The sequence below is a fragment of the Asparagus officinalis genome, chromosome 2, assembly GCF_001876935.1.
Source record: "Asparagus officinalis chromosome 2, Aspof.V1, whole genome shotgun sequence".
Classification (NCBI taxonomy): domain Eukaryota; kingdom Viridiplantae; phylum Streptophyta; class Magnoliopsida; order Asparagales; family Asparagaceae; genus Asparagus; species Asparagus officinalis.
Window position 1 is genome coordinate 81,057,670 of NC_033795.1, and position 20,906 is coordinate 81,078,575.

The following is a 20,906-nucleotide window of genomic DNA, read 5'->3' on the forward strand; positions in this document are numbered from 1 at the left end:
GGTGACGCATTCATTTTTCTCAAAAGAAAATTGAGAGGGTGGGTAAACGGGTCCCACATTTAGATAGAAAAGCCAGTCCCAACACAACGAAAATGGAGACCCCGCCGTATAAATTCTCACGAATACAAGGCCACACCAAAAACACCACGAATGGTAATTCTATCCGTACATACATATGTACACACGACAAAATAACTTCACCTTTCGGATAACAGAGACGAGTTCTGTAGCGATATTCAAGCTCGTACCTTTTTTGCCTTATCACGCGCCCTACCTGTTTAATAAGAAGCCACAGCCACGTAAACACGAGTTTTCACATCAGAAGATGGTGGAGATTACAACCTAACAAAAACGCTTATAAAGTACTGAGAATATGAGCTTTGCATAGCACCAGACGACCAACCGATGTTGTCGAGTACAGGGAGAATGTAAGGAGGTGAGGATATAATTTACTTCTAAAAATTCTCGTGCCCTAAGGTTGAACAAACTAATCATGAAGCGTCAAACACTGCCATATCTCTCAGAACTACAAAACAAAGGCACCTTTAATAGGAAGAACAAAGAAATCAGAAGATATGAACAACCTCCAGAGCCTCGTGGGACCGTGATAATAGAAACTGCTAGATACATAGCTAAAGCACCACTCAAGAGGGGCAAAAAAAAAAAGAAAAATTGGATGCATAATGTTCTGCTGTGATCGCCGAAAAATATTTGAGATAGTTTTCTTCAGGTTGAGTGAAAACCTCATATATCTACAAAACTACTTATTACCTAGATCCATAAAATTTTCAAACATACAATGATTATTGATTAGTTTAACCAAGGTAATGTGATTTTGATTGTAGTAAATTCTGAAAAATAGAAGATACTGCTCATTTGGAAGGAGCGACCAAGGTAATGTGATTTTGATTGTAGTAAATTCTGAAAAATAGAAGATACTGCTCATTTGGAAGGAGCGTGTACATATGTTGCTTACTTGATTACATCGTCAATTTCGATTCCAATGCTCCAGCAACACTGGCTTCTCCTGTCAATGATCTATCAGCATCCTGCATTTAATTTGTTATTAAGATTACTGTAAGTGTATTTAGTTTAACTTCACAGTTTCAGTGTAAACTACCTCCATCCCCCATTTGATATAATCTGGTGACTCGCATGCCTTGTATTCATCAACCAAGCTTTCTATTATTTCTCGGGACTCATCAAACTCGGAAAGATCATTATCCTGTTGAGGGAAGCGAATAACTCAAATAAAACAGATGCTCATTCTACAAGTCTATTATACACACTAGGTTCTTATCTCTGTGTAGATAGAGGATCATGGTTTGATGTGTTTTCTTAAAGCAGAACAACAACTAATCGCATAAAAGATAAAGGGTTAAAAAAGATTACACTAAGAAATGTATGGTCTTTAACTGCACAAGAAATACTACAGAAAGGGAGACATGATGGTTAAAAACTCATGGGATCATTGTCTCTATCACTTTTTCTCTATTCCTTCTCACACAGTGAAAAAACTTTAACAAGACCCTCAAAGTGTTGAAGGGTGAAAAAGGATTCCGCCAGCGAAGCACAAAGATCTGAGCAAAGACTGTCATTGTTGAAAGCTTTTACAACGAGAAAATACAGGTTTCAATAATTTGAATCATGTCCATGGATGACCAGGAGGCAAGGCCAATGAAAATAATGAAAAATAAAAAACCAACATAGGCTCCCAAGTTCAAAATTAATATCTAACCAATCTTAGAAGCTGTATAGCCTTGATGTCAGTACATAAAGCCTAAGCCGAATTCCAAAATTCAATGAGACTTTTCGTTTGAGTTACCAAGGAGCTGGAAATAACCTGTCTCTCTTCCAATAAACCACAAGCTAGGAATCTCATTTTATGAAAAATTAATTAAAATGATGGAAGAAGGAACAATCCCTGCCTCAAAAGGAACCATATAACTGAATGACTTTGCATATCAATCAACACAACTGAGAGTCATAATTGCCTCAAATAAAGCTTCTAATCTAGGTTATCCGGATCTTCATATGGGCTCCCGTATCCATGTCCGATACTTCCCATATACGTTTCCGTGTCCGACAATCCTTGGACACTTCTCAAATATATGTATATGTTTATTCAGACATGTACTCAATTATATATGCATGTTTTAATTTAAGACACTCGTGATACATTTCTTGGATGTATACCTTACACTTCACCTCAAATTTATGCAACTTGTTGGATCCTTTTTGGGTTCGTTTCATCACACACCAAGTTCATAAGTATGATTTTAAAGGGTCATTTGGGTACCTAGTTCAAAAACAAGCTGCTTTTCAATCTATAATCTACTTGATAAAAGAAACTTAATAAGTTATAGGGTAAATATCGTAACATGTGAATGAATGAAAACACAATATCGATCTCATATAAATAATTTATTTCAGTATGTATATACGTATATAGCAGTGTCCTCGTATCATATTTTTCACAAATGTGCTGTGTCCCGTATCTGCCACCCATGTCCGTGTCTGCATCCGCAGTCATACCCGTGCAACATATCTCCTAGTAATAAGAAACGCATTTCCCTAACCCAATACACAGATATTTTTATCCACATAAACATCAACACAGAAGTTTATCTTTCAAAAACAAATCAAACTTGAGAAACTATTGAGGGCTCTCAAATCTCGGTTGAAATAAAATTAGCTTTCAATAAACTGATCGATTACATTAAGAGCACTAATCTTGAGTTTTATGTTTCTGTAGTTATCTGTCAATTAAGAATGTTAAAAGAAACACTCTCAAATTTCTAGAGTTCATTGATAATGCAAGAAATTACATGTAAACCCCAAAAGATCTGTGTTTTGCTTAATACATGCAAAGACCTAGAAAAACTCTTGGAAAACTAGTAAGCAAGTAGAATATATAGGAAAAATATCATAAAAATGCTGAATTTTGTAAGCTTACAGCAAACATTGGGAACTTCCGATAGTTGTCAAGGAAAGCCTGTTTTTTCCTTAGCTTCTCATACTGTCCCAGGCACTTGCTGAAGAGATGGCGTATGCTAGTGTGGTTTGCTAACATTAAACCACTAACCTATAAAATTCAGAAGAGTTACAAAACTGATAGTTGATATTGCATGCAAGGACCATGAAACAACCAATTGTTTGTTGAATATTAACTCAAAACAACTGATAAGCATGATTCCTCTGCACATAATATACTTCTTTCCTCCTCCAGTGGGGATTGGGGAACAGAAAGTAGAGGATGCAATTTATTCGTCTAAATATTGAATAGATGAAAGTAGGGTGCCCTTACTCTATGCGTAGTTTGAACATAAGGAGATTTTCTAGACAATGCAACCTGCAGTTAATCACAATTAGTGACCAGAGCAAATAAGAATGAGGAAGTTCAACGGAATCAATGGATAATTTTGTATACTGTTCAAATAACCTGAATGCTAGCAGGTCCCCACTCGATGAAATTTACAAGCTTTCTTTCACGGATTCTCTGCAAGCTTTCATGTACCTGATTTTAAAGTGAAAAATAAAAATATTAACATGGAAATCACAAAATTGCTACGACAGTCAAAATTTAATGGCTGAAAACAAAGGAATTATAAGAAGGTCCTAGTATCAATATGAAGAAAAAGAAACTGCTAGTCTATCATTTTTTGAGTCATACTTATGAATAGATCGGGACAATCAGTGTTTTAAATATCGGCCGTCATGTCGGACATGGCGGCCGATATGACGGTTTTATACCCTAGCCGCCATGATATCCTTCATTTCAATGCGTATTGCGTTTCTGAGGTCATGTCGGGGACATGTCGGAAAATATCGGGTATGTCGGGCGCCATTGCGGCCAAGAAATATTGGCCAAATTTCAAAAAAAGCGATTTTAAGCTTATTGGGTCAAGTTTGAAAAACCCGACTCGGAAATCAGGTGTCTACAATTGGTTAGTGATCCTAACATCAATAAGTTATGTACTTTTTTATATGTTTAGACAATAAAATTATCAAGTATGTGAAGATTCCATTTATGATATTATATCAACCTATCCGATATGGCAATCCGATATTTTTTTCATGTCCACCGATATATCCCCGATTTCCGCTATCCGACATGAATTTTGGCCGACCGACATGAACCCAACATCCGACATTTAAAACATTGGGGACAATAATATTCCAAAAAGCAATCCTAGATAGGTTTAACCCTTCGCATATTCCAAAAGATTTACTATGCCAACCCAGAAAAATAGCGTAGTATTGCACAAAAATAGCATACAATATTGCTCGACAGCATCCTGCATGTTATGATAGCCATCTTCCACCTTGAAAATTGAAATTTACTTAATTTTATACTCAAATGTTACTGATAGCTACTTAAACATCATGCAAGGTCAAAATCTCATACCTAGGTTGTATAAATACAGATATATATATATAATGTCTCTGTTAGAGTATAAAGTTATTAACTCTTAACCCTCACAAAGCTTTTAAAGTTTTGGTATTGTGAATAGAATTTTAAGATGGTGTTAGAGCAACATGGACGTTAAATCTCACCAAACACATAGTTAAAGCAGATTTTATTAAGAAATGTTACTGCTAACTAATGTAGCACGAGTTTCAATCCATGCTCCATGTATGTCGGCATGTTAGAGTAGAAAATTTTATAACTTTCAACCCTCACGATAACTTTGTTACCATTTTATAAATCAGCACTCTCGAAGTTGTTGGGTCCTTTTGTTTTGATGATGTTTAACAAACAATTTACCACTAATGTTGTTTGTCTAGTGTTTGTGTTTTCGTATTTATTCTAGGAAAACAACGAGTTAGAGGTTGAATGGAATAACGCTTCAACAATCATATCCAATGGAGGTTGACGGAATAGGTGGTTGAAGCCTATGCAATTCAAGTTGAAGATCCAAGTTCAAGCTTCATCCGCAAAGTGTACCAAGTTAAGCTATATCAAAGATCAAGATTACTTGGGTAATTTAGTTTTAGGTTTATATTATGTGTGTTAGATACTCTAAGCTCAATATTATATACACACACATTATATTGGTTTCTATGTATATATATAGTTATATATATACATGTTTTGGTTTTTATAAGTTTTCAAGTTTAAATATGAAACAATTGAATATAATTGGGAAATATATTTTTGTTTCATGTTTGTACATGCTTATATATGATTTCATAAATAGCAAGTTTATTTAGTCAATGAAATCATGTTTATTGCAAAATATGTAAAACATTATGTTTTTGGTTTATAGACTTAACAACAATAGTTTATATCTTTTATCAAGTCTATAAAATTATTTTATAAAGTTTTAAAAGTTTGTTTAAATCAATATGTCAAAAACATATATGTTTAGTTTTCATGTTTTTGGACATTTTTGTAAAATGATGAGATTTCTCATTTGAGATGTGTTTTTTAAAAACCAGTTTTTGTAACATGTGTATTATCATGTCTACAATCATTTCCCATAGTTTCATAATTTTTAGAATTTATTTGCTAATTTTAAAAAAGGTTTGAAAATAAGTTTTACTATTTGATTCAGGCTGATAACCTGTTATCAGTCGACTAGTAAGTCGACTGATGACATCAACCAGTCGACTGATGTGTCGACTGAAGAATATGTCTGGAATCAATAAAAAGTTTCTGTTTTGTTTTAGTTGACTGACCAATCGACTAATGAGGTCATCAGTCGACCGATCAAATCATCAGTCGACCTCAGTCGACTGACGAGCTAGAAGCTGACTCTAACGGTCAGCTCATCAGTCGACTGACGACCTAACGGTTAGTTTTTTCAGCTTTCTGTTTTTTTTATCTTTTTGCTGGTTTTGTTGGTTTCTTCTTGGCTTTGGGGTTTCCTATAAATACCCCATATATCCTCAGTTCATTTTAAGAAGAGAATGTTTTAAAACAAGTTTAAGAGTGTTTTAACAAGGGTTTGAGTTTTGGTTTAAGTTTGTTTAAAAAGCTTTTAAGCATTTCCAAGTTTCGGTTTGTGAAGATAATTTCACAAGAGCTAGAGAATATCATCCATTGGTGTTTGAGCATTCAACTCTTCTCCCTCTCTCTTGTTATCATATAGAAAAGTTTTCCTAAACTCAATCTAGTTATTTTATATGTTTGATTTTCATTTCCATTAAGCTAGAATTTATTTGAGTTTAGTTTGATTTGATTTATCTTTTTGTTCACACACAACCTATTGAGCTTATTGTATTTACATTCATAGTATAATTTTGGGTTGTGGGTTTGTGACTTAGAGTGTGAGCTTATATTGTGTTCTCACCTTGTTTAGAGAACAAATCATTTGTTGTTAGTGAGCTTAATTGTGAGGATTCACTTTGTATTACACTAGTATACCAAGAGGAGTGTGGTGAGAGACGGGGTCGTCCCAAGAGGAGTGGGGTAGATGGTAATGCCTAGAGAGAGGTTGTAATTCCTAACACTTGAGGGAGACACGGGTTAGAGACCAACACTTGAGGTGGTAGTTAGTGTGTTTATATTGTGAGTGATTGTAAAGTTTTCGGTGAACTAGAAAACCGAGTGTGATGTGTATACGTTATTTGGGTGAGCGTGAAAAACCTGGTTGTGATAATGGAGATCTCCTCGAGGTGAGGAGCGGAGACGTAGGTCGTGGGGACCGAACTCCGTGATCATATCGTTTGTTTGCGTTTGTCATTGGCGTTCCTTTATATTCGTGCTTATTATTTATATCGTCTTTGTCAATTGCTTATTGTTTATATCGTCCTATCACTTTAGTAGTTTGTTTACCCTTGTGTTCTTTGTATATCCTTGCACATATATTGTTCATATCTCTTGTGCTAGGATATATTTGTTAGTAAAGTTTTTATTTGGCATTAAAACGGATTAGATTAGCATAAACCCTATTCACCCCCTCTAAGGTTCCTTCCTAATGGCATTAGCGTGCTTTCAGAAGTGACGTCACATGTTAGAGCACAGGCGAGGCTAAGCATGTAACCATTTCCTAGGTTCAGACCAATATATTAGATCTCAGTTTTCAGCACAGGTCCAATTAAGCTCCACAGTTAAAGTGTCACTCAGTTGGGAATGGATAAACCTTACGATTCTCCTCTTATCGAGCAGTTTTTCTTTTTGGTGTTAAAAGTGTTTTTCCGCATGAGCTTCTCTTGTATAAGTAATGGAATGGGACTTCTCCTAATTCTTTCAACAGTTCATTCAGGCTTTATGTGCAACCCCACGTCGGTTAACTACACCAGGATCTTCAGCGGTGATTCATGTTATATAGACTTATAGAGGTTTCCAGGTTAACGACTAACAGTGCACCGAGGGTTGACGTTTTATTTATTCCTCGACAGAGGCTGCTACTGTCAGGGGCATGCTCAATCTGCAACTCCATTTTGGTTAAAAAAAACTTTCGAAATGATGACAAGGCAGTCAAAGATCTCATTGGCAATTATATTTAAAAAGAAAGGGTAGAATGAAAACAAAAACTTGTGAGGAAGCTACTTTCCAGCTGCTTCTCAAAAGAAAATTGCATAGCTTTCATATGGAGGTTAAGCAATAATATAGTTCCTTAGCAGTAAGATATTTGCATGGATACATGGAGTTCTCAAGCGGTAGAAAAATATAGAAAAAGCATGAGATATTAGCATGATTCCATGAACGGCTGAGAATGACAGATAACTAGATTAACAATTGAGAATGATATTTTGATAAATGATGAAGTTACTGGAGAATAATTACCTTAACGATATTTTATAAGGAAAAAAACTGCTATAATAAAATGTTAACCCGTAAGTATATCTCTTTCAACAAATACCTGTGTAGGATCAACTTCTCCTTGAATAATGTTCAGAATTGATATATATTTTGCTTGACTAGCTTCTTTTGTGCGAGCATATGAAGAGACCATGATGTTTTTCGTCTACAGAATGGCAAGAAGCACACTAATAATTTAGATAAAGTATAAGCATAACAGATCTTTGATTAAGCAAGAGAAACTTGCCTGTAGTAGTCTTCTCATTACATCCAATACAGTAGTCTTCCGGATAACATTAACCTGACAATGAAAGAATGTCCAACACAGAGTTTGAACTTTACGAAGTAAGTAAATTTTAGGGGGAAAAGTAATGTAGAGATATGGCAGATATTATCAAGATCAAGCCGAATCATTATCTGTGTAGGTCAAATGGCAGATCACACTTTGAAATCATAGATTACTGAGACTAGCAGAATAATGAATCAAAAACATTGAATAATACTCCCAAAATCAAAAGAAATGTTCCCTTAGGTTGCACCCCTATTATTTATCTCTTTGCATTAGTTATTTACGAACCTATGCAACATACACAAGATGATATATCATATTCTATGTTATTTGCCAATGATATTATAGTATTAATTGATGGGTATCGACCGGATAATTTCAGTACAAAGGTGGAAAGAACCTCTCAGCTTCCAAAGAGTTTAGAATTAGTAGAACAAAACTAGAATACCTGGAATGTAACTTTAAATTGTGAAAAAGAAATGAGCATATAGCACATATTGATGGTCAAGAAATGCCCAAGACTAACAATGTTTGTTATTTAGGATTACTTCACTTCTTGTTTTCCCTCTCTACTTTTCTCCATTTTCTCCTATTATTCTCCCTGTAACCATCCTAACTTCTCTAACATGTTCTTTGTTGTTCTGCTTTCTCTTCCAGATTACATGTGTTAAATAATATTGAGGGCAGAGGAAATTAAATTGGTGTTTTTACCAGCAATACGGATCATTTCTCTTAACATTTTGGTTTACCTTCCTCCAAATTTCTTCCATAAAAACGGCAGCCCCTATTTTTGCTCATAAGGCAGCTAGTAAATATAACAAAATTAATTGTGTCAAGCACTTCAGAAACATTTTTCGCAAGGAATTCAACATTAAGCTAAAAAGGTAACATATCACCGGATGGAAGCGCTACCAAGATCTAGTTGCTATCCCGATTCAACGTTCATGTGGGAGTGAATTGTAGATAATTTGCAAGAAGGAAAAAAGGAAAATATAATTAACCACAGACTACAAAACTCACTGACTGTTCCATGGCTTTATGCCGTAAGAGCGTAATTTCTCATGTTTAAAATTTAGACAAGCTTTAGAAACAAGAGATATTATGTGATCAGGAAACTAGCCCTGCAAAAGGTCACACAACTAAATCTTAGCAGATGCTCATAAGAAAGTTTCTTGTGGTAACTTTAGCATTTAAGGATCCAACATTGAATATCACTGTATACATGATCAGAGCTGAAGGAACAAAACATGCTTTTGAGTTTTGACATTTGGGACATCTAGGCGTACACGATTTTCTTGATATACATATAGTGTTCGCTGTGGATGCTAGCCACAAGGCAAATCAATATAGTGAAATCTTGAGTTGAATTTGTCTACAAGCATATTTCTTAGAAAGTAAAAGCTACATCTAAACAACATCTAACCTGGCGCTCCACAGTTAATGGTGTATACCCTGTCATCAGAAAATGGCATCTTGGAGTAGGAATTAGAGAGGCAAGAAGTCCAACCAAATCATTGTTCATGTATCCCGGATATCGCAAGGTGGTTGTGCTTGCAGACATAACCGTCGAGACCAGGGAATTTGTCTGTGCAAATGTAGGATTTGTAAGGTGGAGACGCTCTACAGCAATCCGATTCAGTGCCGTATTGTCAAGAACAACAACACAATCAGCATTTAATGTAAGGCGCTTCAGAGTCAAAAGTGAATTGTATGGCTGGACAACCACATCACTCGTTTCCATTTGGTTTGGAAACACACTATATGTCTGGACTAGTTTTTTGCTGTAGCGGTCATTAAGAGTCTCCAATATATAAGATCCCATTCCTGCATCAAAGCAAAGGTTAAGAGATATAACATTATCAAATTGCTTGTGCTTACAAGACAGAGATAAATGAGACTGCTTCTCGTAGTTTTTTTACTATACAATACAAACTGCCTACCTGATTATTTAGCCTCCTTTGCAAGATATTATATTCTCTTAGAAAAGAAATGACATAAAGTTATGCAAGATGCATTTGTCTTTCTCTTGAAACTTCTATGAAACAATAACAACACTCCAAATGGCAAGCAACACCTTGTAAGGAGAAAAATTCCATCTACCACTTCAGTGGTCATCATAACTATTAATTACTGGCACATAACCTCTCTCCACTCTATAATCAGCATATTAAGGTACATTGTTTAATACAATACAACTACATAATGTAACTGAGATAAATTTGAGGCGCTGTGATAAGACCAAAAATACAGTTGATTATATTTTTAACAAAGTTCATCAATGTATTATGTACTACTCCTACAGACAAGTTAATTTATCCCTGATAAAAAACCAGGAGAAGATGCAACAATTCTGAAAGGAAATGAGACAAAAGGCCAACTTAAGAGAATAAATCACCTATTTATATTAATTAAATGAGAATTTCCTAAGATGCTAAATTGCACATCCAGATTCAGCGGGAGGACATAATTTATTGGAAATTCATCTCTAATATGTATTAGTTAAACAGAAAGGCTTAAGAAGTTGCACCATGACTTAGATAAATATTAAATATGTGACAGAACAAAGGAAATTCAAAGAAAGTTAATAAAGAAGAACCTGATCCTGTTCCTCCAGCAATTGAATGACATAAGACAAAACCCTCAAGGCTATCACTTCCGTCTGCCTCTCTATCAACCATGTCCATGATATCATCCACCACTTGCTCTCCCTATTAAGAAACAAAGAAATAAGCAGGATTTAAGCCAGCATGAGATTCATGACATCCTTGCATTTAGAATTTGCAAGAAGATGCATAAACGTAAGTGTTTGATCAATAAAGAAGAAATGATGAGAAGTCGGAACTTCTTTTGAAAACTTTTAAACATAACAAGACCAAATTTGAAATTTTTACTTGTTTTAGGAACATGAAACGATGACTTTCATGAAGGTATACAATGCTAAATGTGAAATGCATGCAAGTAGACGCAGGAAGAAACCTCTTGCTAAATGATAACTTGAAGACTTAACTGAACGCCCAAATTATGTGTTTGATACCACACCTTCACTTTTTGGCAGTGAGCTTAAACTTAATAATAGCAGCAAAAGCCTATTTGAGGATGGTTCAGGTTTATATAACCCGCTATTTATTCAAGCAAAAGAAAATGTGTACCAACTAAAACATCATGTTGGCAAACCTGGTGATACCCACTGGCCCAATTGTTTCCTGCACCCCCTCCATGTTCTGAGACAAATATGTTCTCGTGGTTGTAGAGGTTTCTGTAGTCACTGTTTTGTATTCCATTGATAACTCTAGGTTCAAGGTCCATCAAGAGAGCTCGTGGTATGTAGTGTTGATCATCTGCTTGATAAAAGAAAACATCCTTCCTATCTCCTCCCTGCAGTAAAGTTGATAGAATAATTCAATAAAGTGACTAGTTGAATTACCAACTAAACATAGAAGACACCACACAAATGGAAATAAAGTAAGGATAAAAATCCTTGTACATATCAAGTTCCAAAAATGCAATTTGATATCAGTAAGGACATGAGTTAAAAGCTATGGGGATGCCACAAGATGCAATTTCTAGGGTACTCAATGCTCCTGCCTTCTGACACAGCTTCCCTGAGTTAATGTATGATACTGTTTCTTTAAAACTAAAGAGGTTCAACAATTAAAGCTCAAAATAATAAAATAAAATAAATAGTATGAATGTAATTTATGAACAAACATAGTGAAGAAAAATATCCTTTTCAATTGAATGCAGCTCCATGATAGTTGAAGAGGAAGAAGAGACAGTGAGGTGAAGATCTGAGCTTGAGCTCTCCTCTGATTTGTGTGATCTCTCTCTTTCTGTGAGTTTTGTGCTCCTGTGAGCTTTGTGCTCTCAACCCCTTTGTGTGATCCCCTTTTGTGAGTGACGGTTGGAGGAGATCAGTGAACTCTCCCTTTGTGTTCTTGGTGGTGCACTGTGAGAGAAGAATAGGACTGATTTCAGCAGGCTTCTGAGCCAAATATCATCGACGACGATCCTTAACAGTGGTATCAGAGCTCGGTGAGTCGTCGCCCTTCCAATACCTTCAAGATTATCTGTGTTAATTCGCTGCGTTTAACTGCTGAAATTTATCTGCTGAAAAACCTTTTTTTTGTCCCACTGCGGTTATCTGCTGAAGTTAACATTTGTATTTTATTGTGTTTTTTCTGTTTGAAAAAATGTCCGCTGCTAATCAATATAGTATGATTCAATATGGTATGGCCCCGTTCAACGGAAAATCTGATTTTAGCATTTGGAAACAAAAAATAAAATGCATTTTAATTCAACAGAAGTCGTTTAGGGCTGTTGATCAGACTTATTTAACTTCTGACACTGAAAATAAACGGGCGGAAATGAACGAAAATGCTTGTTCCACAATTTATTTGAATTTATCTGACTCTGTGATTAGAAAAGTTGGAATTTTAGAATCTGCTAAAACCCTTTGGGACAAACTTGAAGAACTCTATACTGAAACCTCTTTGCCCAGTAAAATGTTTTTGCTTGAAATTTTTTTCAAATTTAGATTGGATATGTCTAAGGACATTGAGGAGAACCTAGATGTTTTCACAAAACTTATTTCAGATATTAAGTTAACTGGTGATAAACATATAGATGATTATACTCCTATTGCCCTTCTAAATGCTATTCCTGACTCATATAATGATGTGAAATCTGCTATTAAATATGGTAGAGATGAGGTTACCCTTGATGTTGTGGTCAATGGTCTTAAGAGTAAGGAATTAGATTTAAAACATTCTGGGGGAAATAAAAATTCTGGTGAGGTTATGCATGTGAGGGGTAGGCCTCAGAATAGGTCTAATTACCAAAAGAATGCTAGTAATGGGGAATAAAGTAAGAAAAAATTTGAAAAATGGAAGGGGTAGATCTAAGTCCAGGTTTAAAGCTAAAAAATGCTATAATTGTCATGAAACTGGTCACTTTATTAAAGATTGTCCTAAGCCTAAGAAAAATCAGCAAAATGAACATGCTAATATGGCTGTCTGTGAGGGCAAAATGGGTGAGATTTTCATGATTAATAATCTGTGTGATTATGCATATTTGAACTCTGTGTTATCTGATCCTTTGTGTAAATCAGATTGGTTGGTAGACTCTGGTTGTACTTTTCATATGACTCCTTTTAAAACCTTGTTTTCAAACTACAAGAAAATAAAGAATGGCTTTGTGTTAATGGCAAATGAAAAGAAATGCAATGTTTTAGGAACTGGTGATGTATGCCTTAGGTTTTCCTCTGGTTCTGTGTTTACTTTGAAGGATGTTAGGCATGTTCCTGATTTACGTTATAACTTGATTTCTTGTGCATCTCTAGAAAATGATGGTTTGGAGGGAAAATGGGGTAAAGGGGTTATGAAAATTCAAAAAGGGTCTCTTGTTGTTTTTACTGCTGAAAAACAAAACAATTTGTATATTTGTCATGCTGAACCTGTGCTTGATTCTGTTAACTCTGTGATAGGTGATAAATCTGTTTTATGGCATAATAGATTAGGTCACATGAGTAATAAAGGATTAGAAATTTTGCATAAAGGAGGTCACTTTGGTAGTGATAAAATATCCCCCATCCCTTTCTGTGAATCTTGTGTGCTAGGAAAACAACATAGGGTTACTTTTCCTACTTCTTCTTTTCCTAATCAGTCTAAGTGCACTAGTGTACTTGAATATTTGCATGTTGATGTGTGGGGTCCCTCTAGTGTGCCTACGTATGGAGGGAACCAATATTTTCTTTCCATAATTGATGATTATTCTAGGAAAGTTTGGGTTTTACTCATGAAACAAAAATCTAAAATTTTTGATAAATTTAAAAACTGGAAAATTATGATTGAAAACCAAACGGGAAAGAAAATTAAAACTCTTAGGACAGACAATGGTCTTGAGTTTTGTAACAAACAATTGAATGATTTGTGTACTACTTGGGGTATTAAAAGGCATAAATCTGTTCCCTACACACCCCAGCAGAATGGGGTTGCTGAAAGGATGAATAGAACTCTCTTAGAGAGGGTGAGGGCTATGTTGGCCACATCTGGGCTCTCCAAGAAGTTCTGGGGAGAAGCTGTTTGTACTGCGGCCTATTTGATTAATAGGTCTCCTTCTGTTCCCTTAGGAGGAAAATGCCCTGAATTTGTGTTCACGGGCAAACCTCTTGATTTAAATAATTTGAGAATTTTCGGGAGTGCTGGCTATGTGCATCAAAAGATTGATAAGTTAGAACCTAGATCTAAGAAATGTGTTTTCTTAGGATATCCTGAAGGGGTAAAAGGTTATAGGCTTTGGAATAAGAGTGAACCGGGGTTTAAGGTAGTGATAAGCAGAGATGTTGTTTTTAATGAAAATAAATTTCCTTGTTTACCTTTACATGTTCCTATTCCTGAAAATGATGCCCCAAATGAGGTGGAGCAAAAGCCTATTATAAATCAACCCAAATCATTTTCTGAAGAAAAATTGAATGATACAATTATTAAAAATCAAGATGAGATTATTCCTAATGAGGTGGAGCATGATATGCAGGATATAGATAACATGCATGATTTAAAATCAAGATGAGATTATTCCTAATGAGGTGGAGCATGATATGCAGGATATAGATAACATGCATGATTTGAATGATTATCAACTCACTAGGGATAGAAATAAAAGAACCATTAGGAAACCTGAAAGATATAGAGATTGCAATTTGATTGATTGTAATATGTCTGAGTTTGCCTTTAATGTGTTTGAATCCCTTGAGTGCAATGAACCTAAGACTTATAAAGAAGCATTAAGGTCAAAATATTCTGAAGAATGGATTAGTGCTATGAAGAGTAAGATGGAATCCCTAAAAATTAACCAAACATGGAAACTTGTTCCTAAACCTGCTAGTTGTTCTGTAGTGGACTGTAAGTGGCTGTTTAAGGTGAAACAAGAATCTGAAAGTATTAGGTTTAAGGCTAGGTTAGTAGCTAAGGGATTTACTCAAAAGGAGGGAATTGATTATGCTAAAATTTTTGCTCCTGTTGTCAAATTCACTACTATTAGAATTATGCTTGTTTTAGTTGCTCATTTTAATTGGGAATTAAAACAAATGGATGTAACTACTGCTTTCTTGCATGGTGATCTTGATAAAAATATTTATATGCACCAACCTGAGGGCTTTGTGGACCCTAAATTGCCTGATCATGTGTGTTTGTTAAAAAAGATTTTGTATGGTTTAAAACAATCACCTAGGCAATGGAATATTAGATTTGATAAATGCATGCAATCTTTAAAGTTTAAAAGGAGTTCTGCTGATCATTACCTGTATTATAAGAATATAGACTATGTGCCTGTATTTCTTGTAATTTATGTGGATGACATGTTGATTGTTAGTCCTTGTTTGAAGTCTATTAAGCATGTTCAAAAATATCTTTGTGAAAATTTTAACATGAAAGACTTAGGTGATGCTAAAAGAATCCTAGGCATGAATATTATTAGGGACAAAAACAAATCTACTCTAGTTTTAAACCAAAGTTCATATGTTAAAAAAATTTTGAGTAAATTTGCTATGTCTAATGCCAAATCTGTGAATGTGCCTCTTGCTTCCCATTTTGTGTTAAGTAAGGATCAATCTCCCAATACTGAAACTGAAATAAATGATATGAAGAAGGTGTCATATTCGAATGCTATAGGATCAGTCATGTATCTCATGGTTAGTACTAGGCATGACATTGCATATGCGATTAGTTGCTTGAGTAGATATATATCAAACCCTGGTATGCCTCATTGGAATGCCTTGAAGTGGCTTTTAAGATATTTGAAATCCTCTGTGAATGTAGGATTAACCTTTTCTAAGTGTTCTGAAGGTGTCAAACTTGCTGGCTATGTAGATTCTAATTATGCAAATGATAGGGATAATAGAAAATCTACCACTTCCTATGTGTTTACTTTGTGTGGCTCTTGCATAAGTTGGAAATCCCAATTACAACCCATTGTTGCTTTATCTACTACTGAATCTGAGTATGTTGCTACCACTGAAGCTTTTAAAGAAGCTATTTGGCTTAGGGCCTTATATCTGAAATTGGTTTTCTTGATAAAAATGTGGTTGTATTTTCTGATAGTCAATCTGCTATTCAACTTTGCAAAAATCCTGTTTTTCATGATAGAACTAAACATATTGATGTTAGATTTCATTAGCTTTGTGATTTTTTCCCCTTTGAACTCGATGATCGTTTGGTAGAGTTCGGTCCTTTGTGGACTTGGTATGCTTGGTGATTTTACCCCGATCTTTGTGATCTGAGTTTACTTAGTGTATTCTCTTCCATTGCTTGTATCTTCTTTGTAATTATACAGGTAATAATTTGGCGATAATGAGTCCTGCAGTTCCGTGTTTTTTCTCTGTGCACTACCTTGGGCCAAAGATGGAGATTGTTGCTATTTGTTGGCCCAAAGCTTCTGGCCCGTTACCAAAAGGCACATTTCCTTTTTGTTTATTTGATGTGCCCTAGCTTTTATCTGATGTGCCCTAGCCCCTCTATTTTCTTCTCCTACCCGATGGTTCTCACCTCCCAGTCTTCGTGATCTGATGGCCGCCGCTTGTGAGCTCCCATCCGTAGGTCGGCTCCCTCCTTCGTTTTCTTTCCTAGCTCCTCTCCCGTGTCGGCTGCCCCCATCCCTATATATGGGTAATGGGTTGGTAGTAGCTCGGTAGAGGGATGAAGAGGAAGAAGAGACAGTGAGGTGAAGATCTGAGCTTGAGCTCTCCTCTGATTTGTGTGATCTCTCTCTTTCTGTGAGTTTTGTGCTCCTGTGAGCTTTGTGCTCTCAACCCCTTTGTGCGATCCCCTTTTGTGAGTGACGGTTGGAGGAGATCAGTGAACTCTCCCTTTGTGTTCTTGGTGGTGCACTGTGAGAGAAGAACAGGACTGATTTCAGTAGGCTTCTGAGCCAAATATCATCGACGACGATCCTTAACAATAGTCTTACAGGAACACACATGTGATTGAATTCTATTGAACTGACCATCTTATATTACAAGTTACGATTCGCAAATATCGATCACACGCACAACGCATATAGTTATAATAGATTTGCCATATGCATGAATATTGGCCCTTTGTAAACATGTTAATTTATTGACATTTTCATGTTAGATTTCCCAGAATAGCAATCCATTCGGAGAGCTTTAGAACCTTTTTGCTAGGCAATGACTACGATGACATGACCTGACATTTTCAGTGGATCTTGCCTGCTTAGGATTGCACAACAGTAAAGCACCCCCTTAATCAACTATTACTTACAAAGAAGTGTATATGATTTCAAGTAAGTACTTATTCCCTAACGTTACACTTATCAATCTTAGATGCATAAATTTCAACATTATATACATAGAAGTTGGAAATTTCAGTAATGGGCTAAAAGCCTAGACTGCTAAAACAAGACTGCTAAAACATGAACCATACAGAGAGAGGATCAGAAGAAAATCTTAGATAATTGCCAATTTAACTAAGGAGATGATATTGTGGCTAGATGAATTATGAAAAAAATTGGTAACCTATGCAAAAAGAAGTATATTTAGGGGCTGTTTGTTTCACCAAGGGCTAGGAATAGGATTAGGAATCCTATTTAATTTATGGATTCCAACCTAATCCATAAAAAATTTATAGACAAGTTTTAGTTTTATGGAATCCTATTTTTTTATCATTCAATGTTTGTTTCACCCAAAGGATTAGGAATCTCACTTTTATAGAATTGGTCCAATTCCTAATACCATGTTTGGTTCAAAAAGACCCTTTTTTTGGGATCGATACTGTAGCAACGGCTAGCCCATTTTACATTTAAAAAATCACTGTAGCAACGGATTGAAGCCACAAAATTCAGATTTCAAGCGAAACAACACTGTAGCCTTCTGCATATGAAAGAAATTACTGCCATAATAGTTGGATTCAACAAAGATAATACAAAGCGAAACAAGTTTTTGAGTGAAATCTATTGAGTTACCAATATCAATATTTCTTGACAAAACACAAGCATACTTTTTGAACACTTCATCGAGACAATACATAAAAATTAAATCTTAAACAGTTTTATTGTATCATATCTATTTAGATTCCCAAATTTCACTATCCAAAACCAAAACATCGACTCATACGCACAATATCAGCCTCCCATTTGATCCTAAATTGAGTCTCAATCAACACTAGAGATAACTATCTTGATATAAATCGAAAGCTACAACTTTAGCAAGCTAATCACTGTAATAATTCTACTCAAAATTAAAACTTCTAAACATATTACTACCAAAATTCCATCAAAATGTATCACACCGCATAATGATCCAATTCAAAAGCAAGATAAATACTTACCTTGCTTCGATAAAATCTTCTTAAGATAGGGATCAGACTCAACGCCGATGTAATCCCCATCGGTGCATTCTCTATAGATCGAAGCTCGCCTTGAGACCTTCATGCCTATGAAAGGGTGGGGATCTCCAGACGCTTCCCTTCCTTCATCTCCTCCTCCGTGATCTTCTTGCTCTCCGCCCTTGTCTAGGGTTCGAGGCACGTCATCGCCATTGTTGTCGAGTGAGTGGTCGTCTAGGGTTTCATGAGAGGGGACCTGGACTCGCCTCAGCGACTTGAATCGGTCCATTGGAGATCGTCACCAGCAGCGAGCGAAGGGGATCGAAGTGTGAGAAGAGGAACAAACCCACCGATGCCACGAAGGAGGAGAAATCCTGAAGCCAACATCCGATTGAATGCCTCGTCTTCGGAAAAGAAATCGAAGAACCGCGGGAAAGTAGGCGCGAAGAAGAGATGAGGCGAGAGAACAGCGGTAACAGCCTCAACCCAGATCTAGGGTGAGTACACCATGGCGGAATCCGAATAAGAAAGAGGAAAGGGAGAGAACAGAGGAAAGGGAGAGAACAGGGGAATGTCAGCTTTTTGCCCCAATTCCTCTCAAACGGAGAGGATTTGGGAGAGGAAAGGGAGAGAACAGGGGAATGTCAGCTTTTTGCCCCAATTCCTCTCAAACGGAGAGGATTTGGGTTTCCATAAAAATCCACTGTTTTGACCACTTTATGGATTTGGTAATCTATAAAAAAAGTTTGAACCAAACTCAAGATTAGAATTCATTTGGAATTCTTTAATTACGAAAATGCCACTGTCAGAGCCTAAATACTAATCCTATTCTATAAAAGGGTGAAACAAACAGCCCCTTAGCATCGTTGGCAGTGTGAGTGATGGTGTTGTTGATGATTATAATGGTGAAATGAAGCAAATTTTAAAGTACCTTTGAGTAGAAACATTATCGGAAATCACACCAATTTCTAACTGTTACTCATCAATTACTTCTAGCTATGTCAGCAGAGAAGAATACTCATCATCAGCTGGAGTGATACAGGGGTAATATTCCATTAAGAATTGTTCTGTTCGAATTAACACTACACCATTCTTTGGAAGTTAGTGACTATGTGTGCTTCTGCTACGTTATCCCGTCAGCAAAATGAGAAGGTAGCAATACAAGACTCTCTCTTCAAAAAACTTTTCCGCCTGAGAATGTTGTGCATTTAAGACATACTACACTAAGGATTCTAGAACCAACAACCAGAAGGTCCAGATTTTAGAACTACCGCTTATTACATTACAATCTATCCACTCTACTTGATACTTCGCAACGTCAATTACCCATAGAACCTACCAAACTTTCTCGTAGCCTTACTAGCGGCTCCAATCAATGATCTCATCAAAAGAACATAAATGTGACGTTTGCTACCGCACGTCCACATAAATTTAGGCCCGTTGAGGAAATTTTCACTTGCATTCAGCACAGACTAGAATCAAGAATCGAACGAGTCACCTCCTATGCCCTAATCTCCCGCCTTGACCGAAATCAGACATCGTCATCTCGCAAAAATAAAGAAAATTCGCCAAAAACTCAACACCGTCACCTAATTACTCAATCGGATGAAAAAAATAGCAAAAAAAATAAGGCTATTCCCTATTCTATCGCCGTCACCTCGTATAAATCAACGGAAATTCACTATTAATCCCACATAATAATCACTAGAAATTGCGTAAAAAATCAGAAAAAATTCAGGAGAAAAGTACGAAGGCGCAGAATCGATCGCGACCTGAGTAGCGAAATCTTCGAGGAGGCCGTCCTTGCCGATGCCGTGCTCGAGGCAGAGCTGCTTCCAGAACTCCATCCCGATCTGGTTCCCGCATTGTCCCACTTGGATCGTTATGATCTCTCGCGGCATTTTCTTCGATTTGAGGAAGCAGGAGTAGAGATCTAGGGTTTTTGCACTTGTGCGATGAGAGCTGGAATTGTTTTTAAAAAGAGGGAGGGAAAATGAGGGGTTTTATTTATCTATGCGTTTTTTCTTGTTTTTCTTTTTCTTTTTTGGGTTATTTGCAGTTAGATGCCTTAAACTTACACCGGTTTAGACTTTGCTGCCATAAAGTTTACGTGAAAAACAGCCCCAAGATAAAAATTTCTTTTACTTCTATATATCTTAAAAGAGAATTTGTAAATATAAAGACTTATTTTCTTTTGTATAGAACAAGAAAAATGACAGATGAAGAAATTGATAATAGCAAGATCAATTTAAGTTACTTTACTTTTCCAAAATAACCCTATCTCGAGATACAAAATAAATTGACCTCTTGAATAGTAATTGGCTACAAAATTTTGCCATTGACAAAACTTTAGAAAGAGATATTTGGCTAATTTAATAATATATTAAATTTTAGATTCTTAAACTAGAAAATTTAGAGTTGACCTTATATTATTTAGAGCAATAATGTATAAGCATCATATGGCAATATTTTTGGTAACATATATTTTTATATAATTTTTAATTTTTAATTTTAAGTGTACAATAATCTA

General features: G+C 35.8%; 1 protein-coding gene across 1 annotated transcript; it reads right to left on the reverse strand.

The window, feature by feature from the left end:
* LOC109831798 (tubulin gamma-2 chain) lies at positions 59–20,365 on the reverse strand. Its single transcript, XM_020399234.1, has 12 exons — positions 20,149–20,365; positions 11,214–11,414; positions 10,636–10,747; positions 9,463–9,863; positions 7,998–8,051; positions 7,812–7,916; positions 3,443–3,517; positions 3,308–3,352; positions 2,957–3,085; positions 1,121–1,225; positions 977–1,049; positions 59–274 (listed from the first exon to the last, which is right to left on the reverse strand). Exons 1-11 carry the CDS (start codon positions 20,275–20,277, stop codon positions 981–983), a joined length of 1,425 nt encoding a protein of 474 aa, XP_020254823.1. The 5' UTR covers positions 20,278–20,365; the 3' UTR covers positions 59–274; positions 977–980.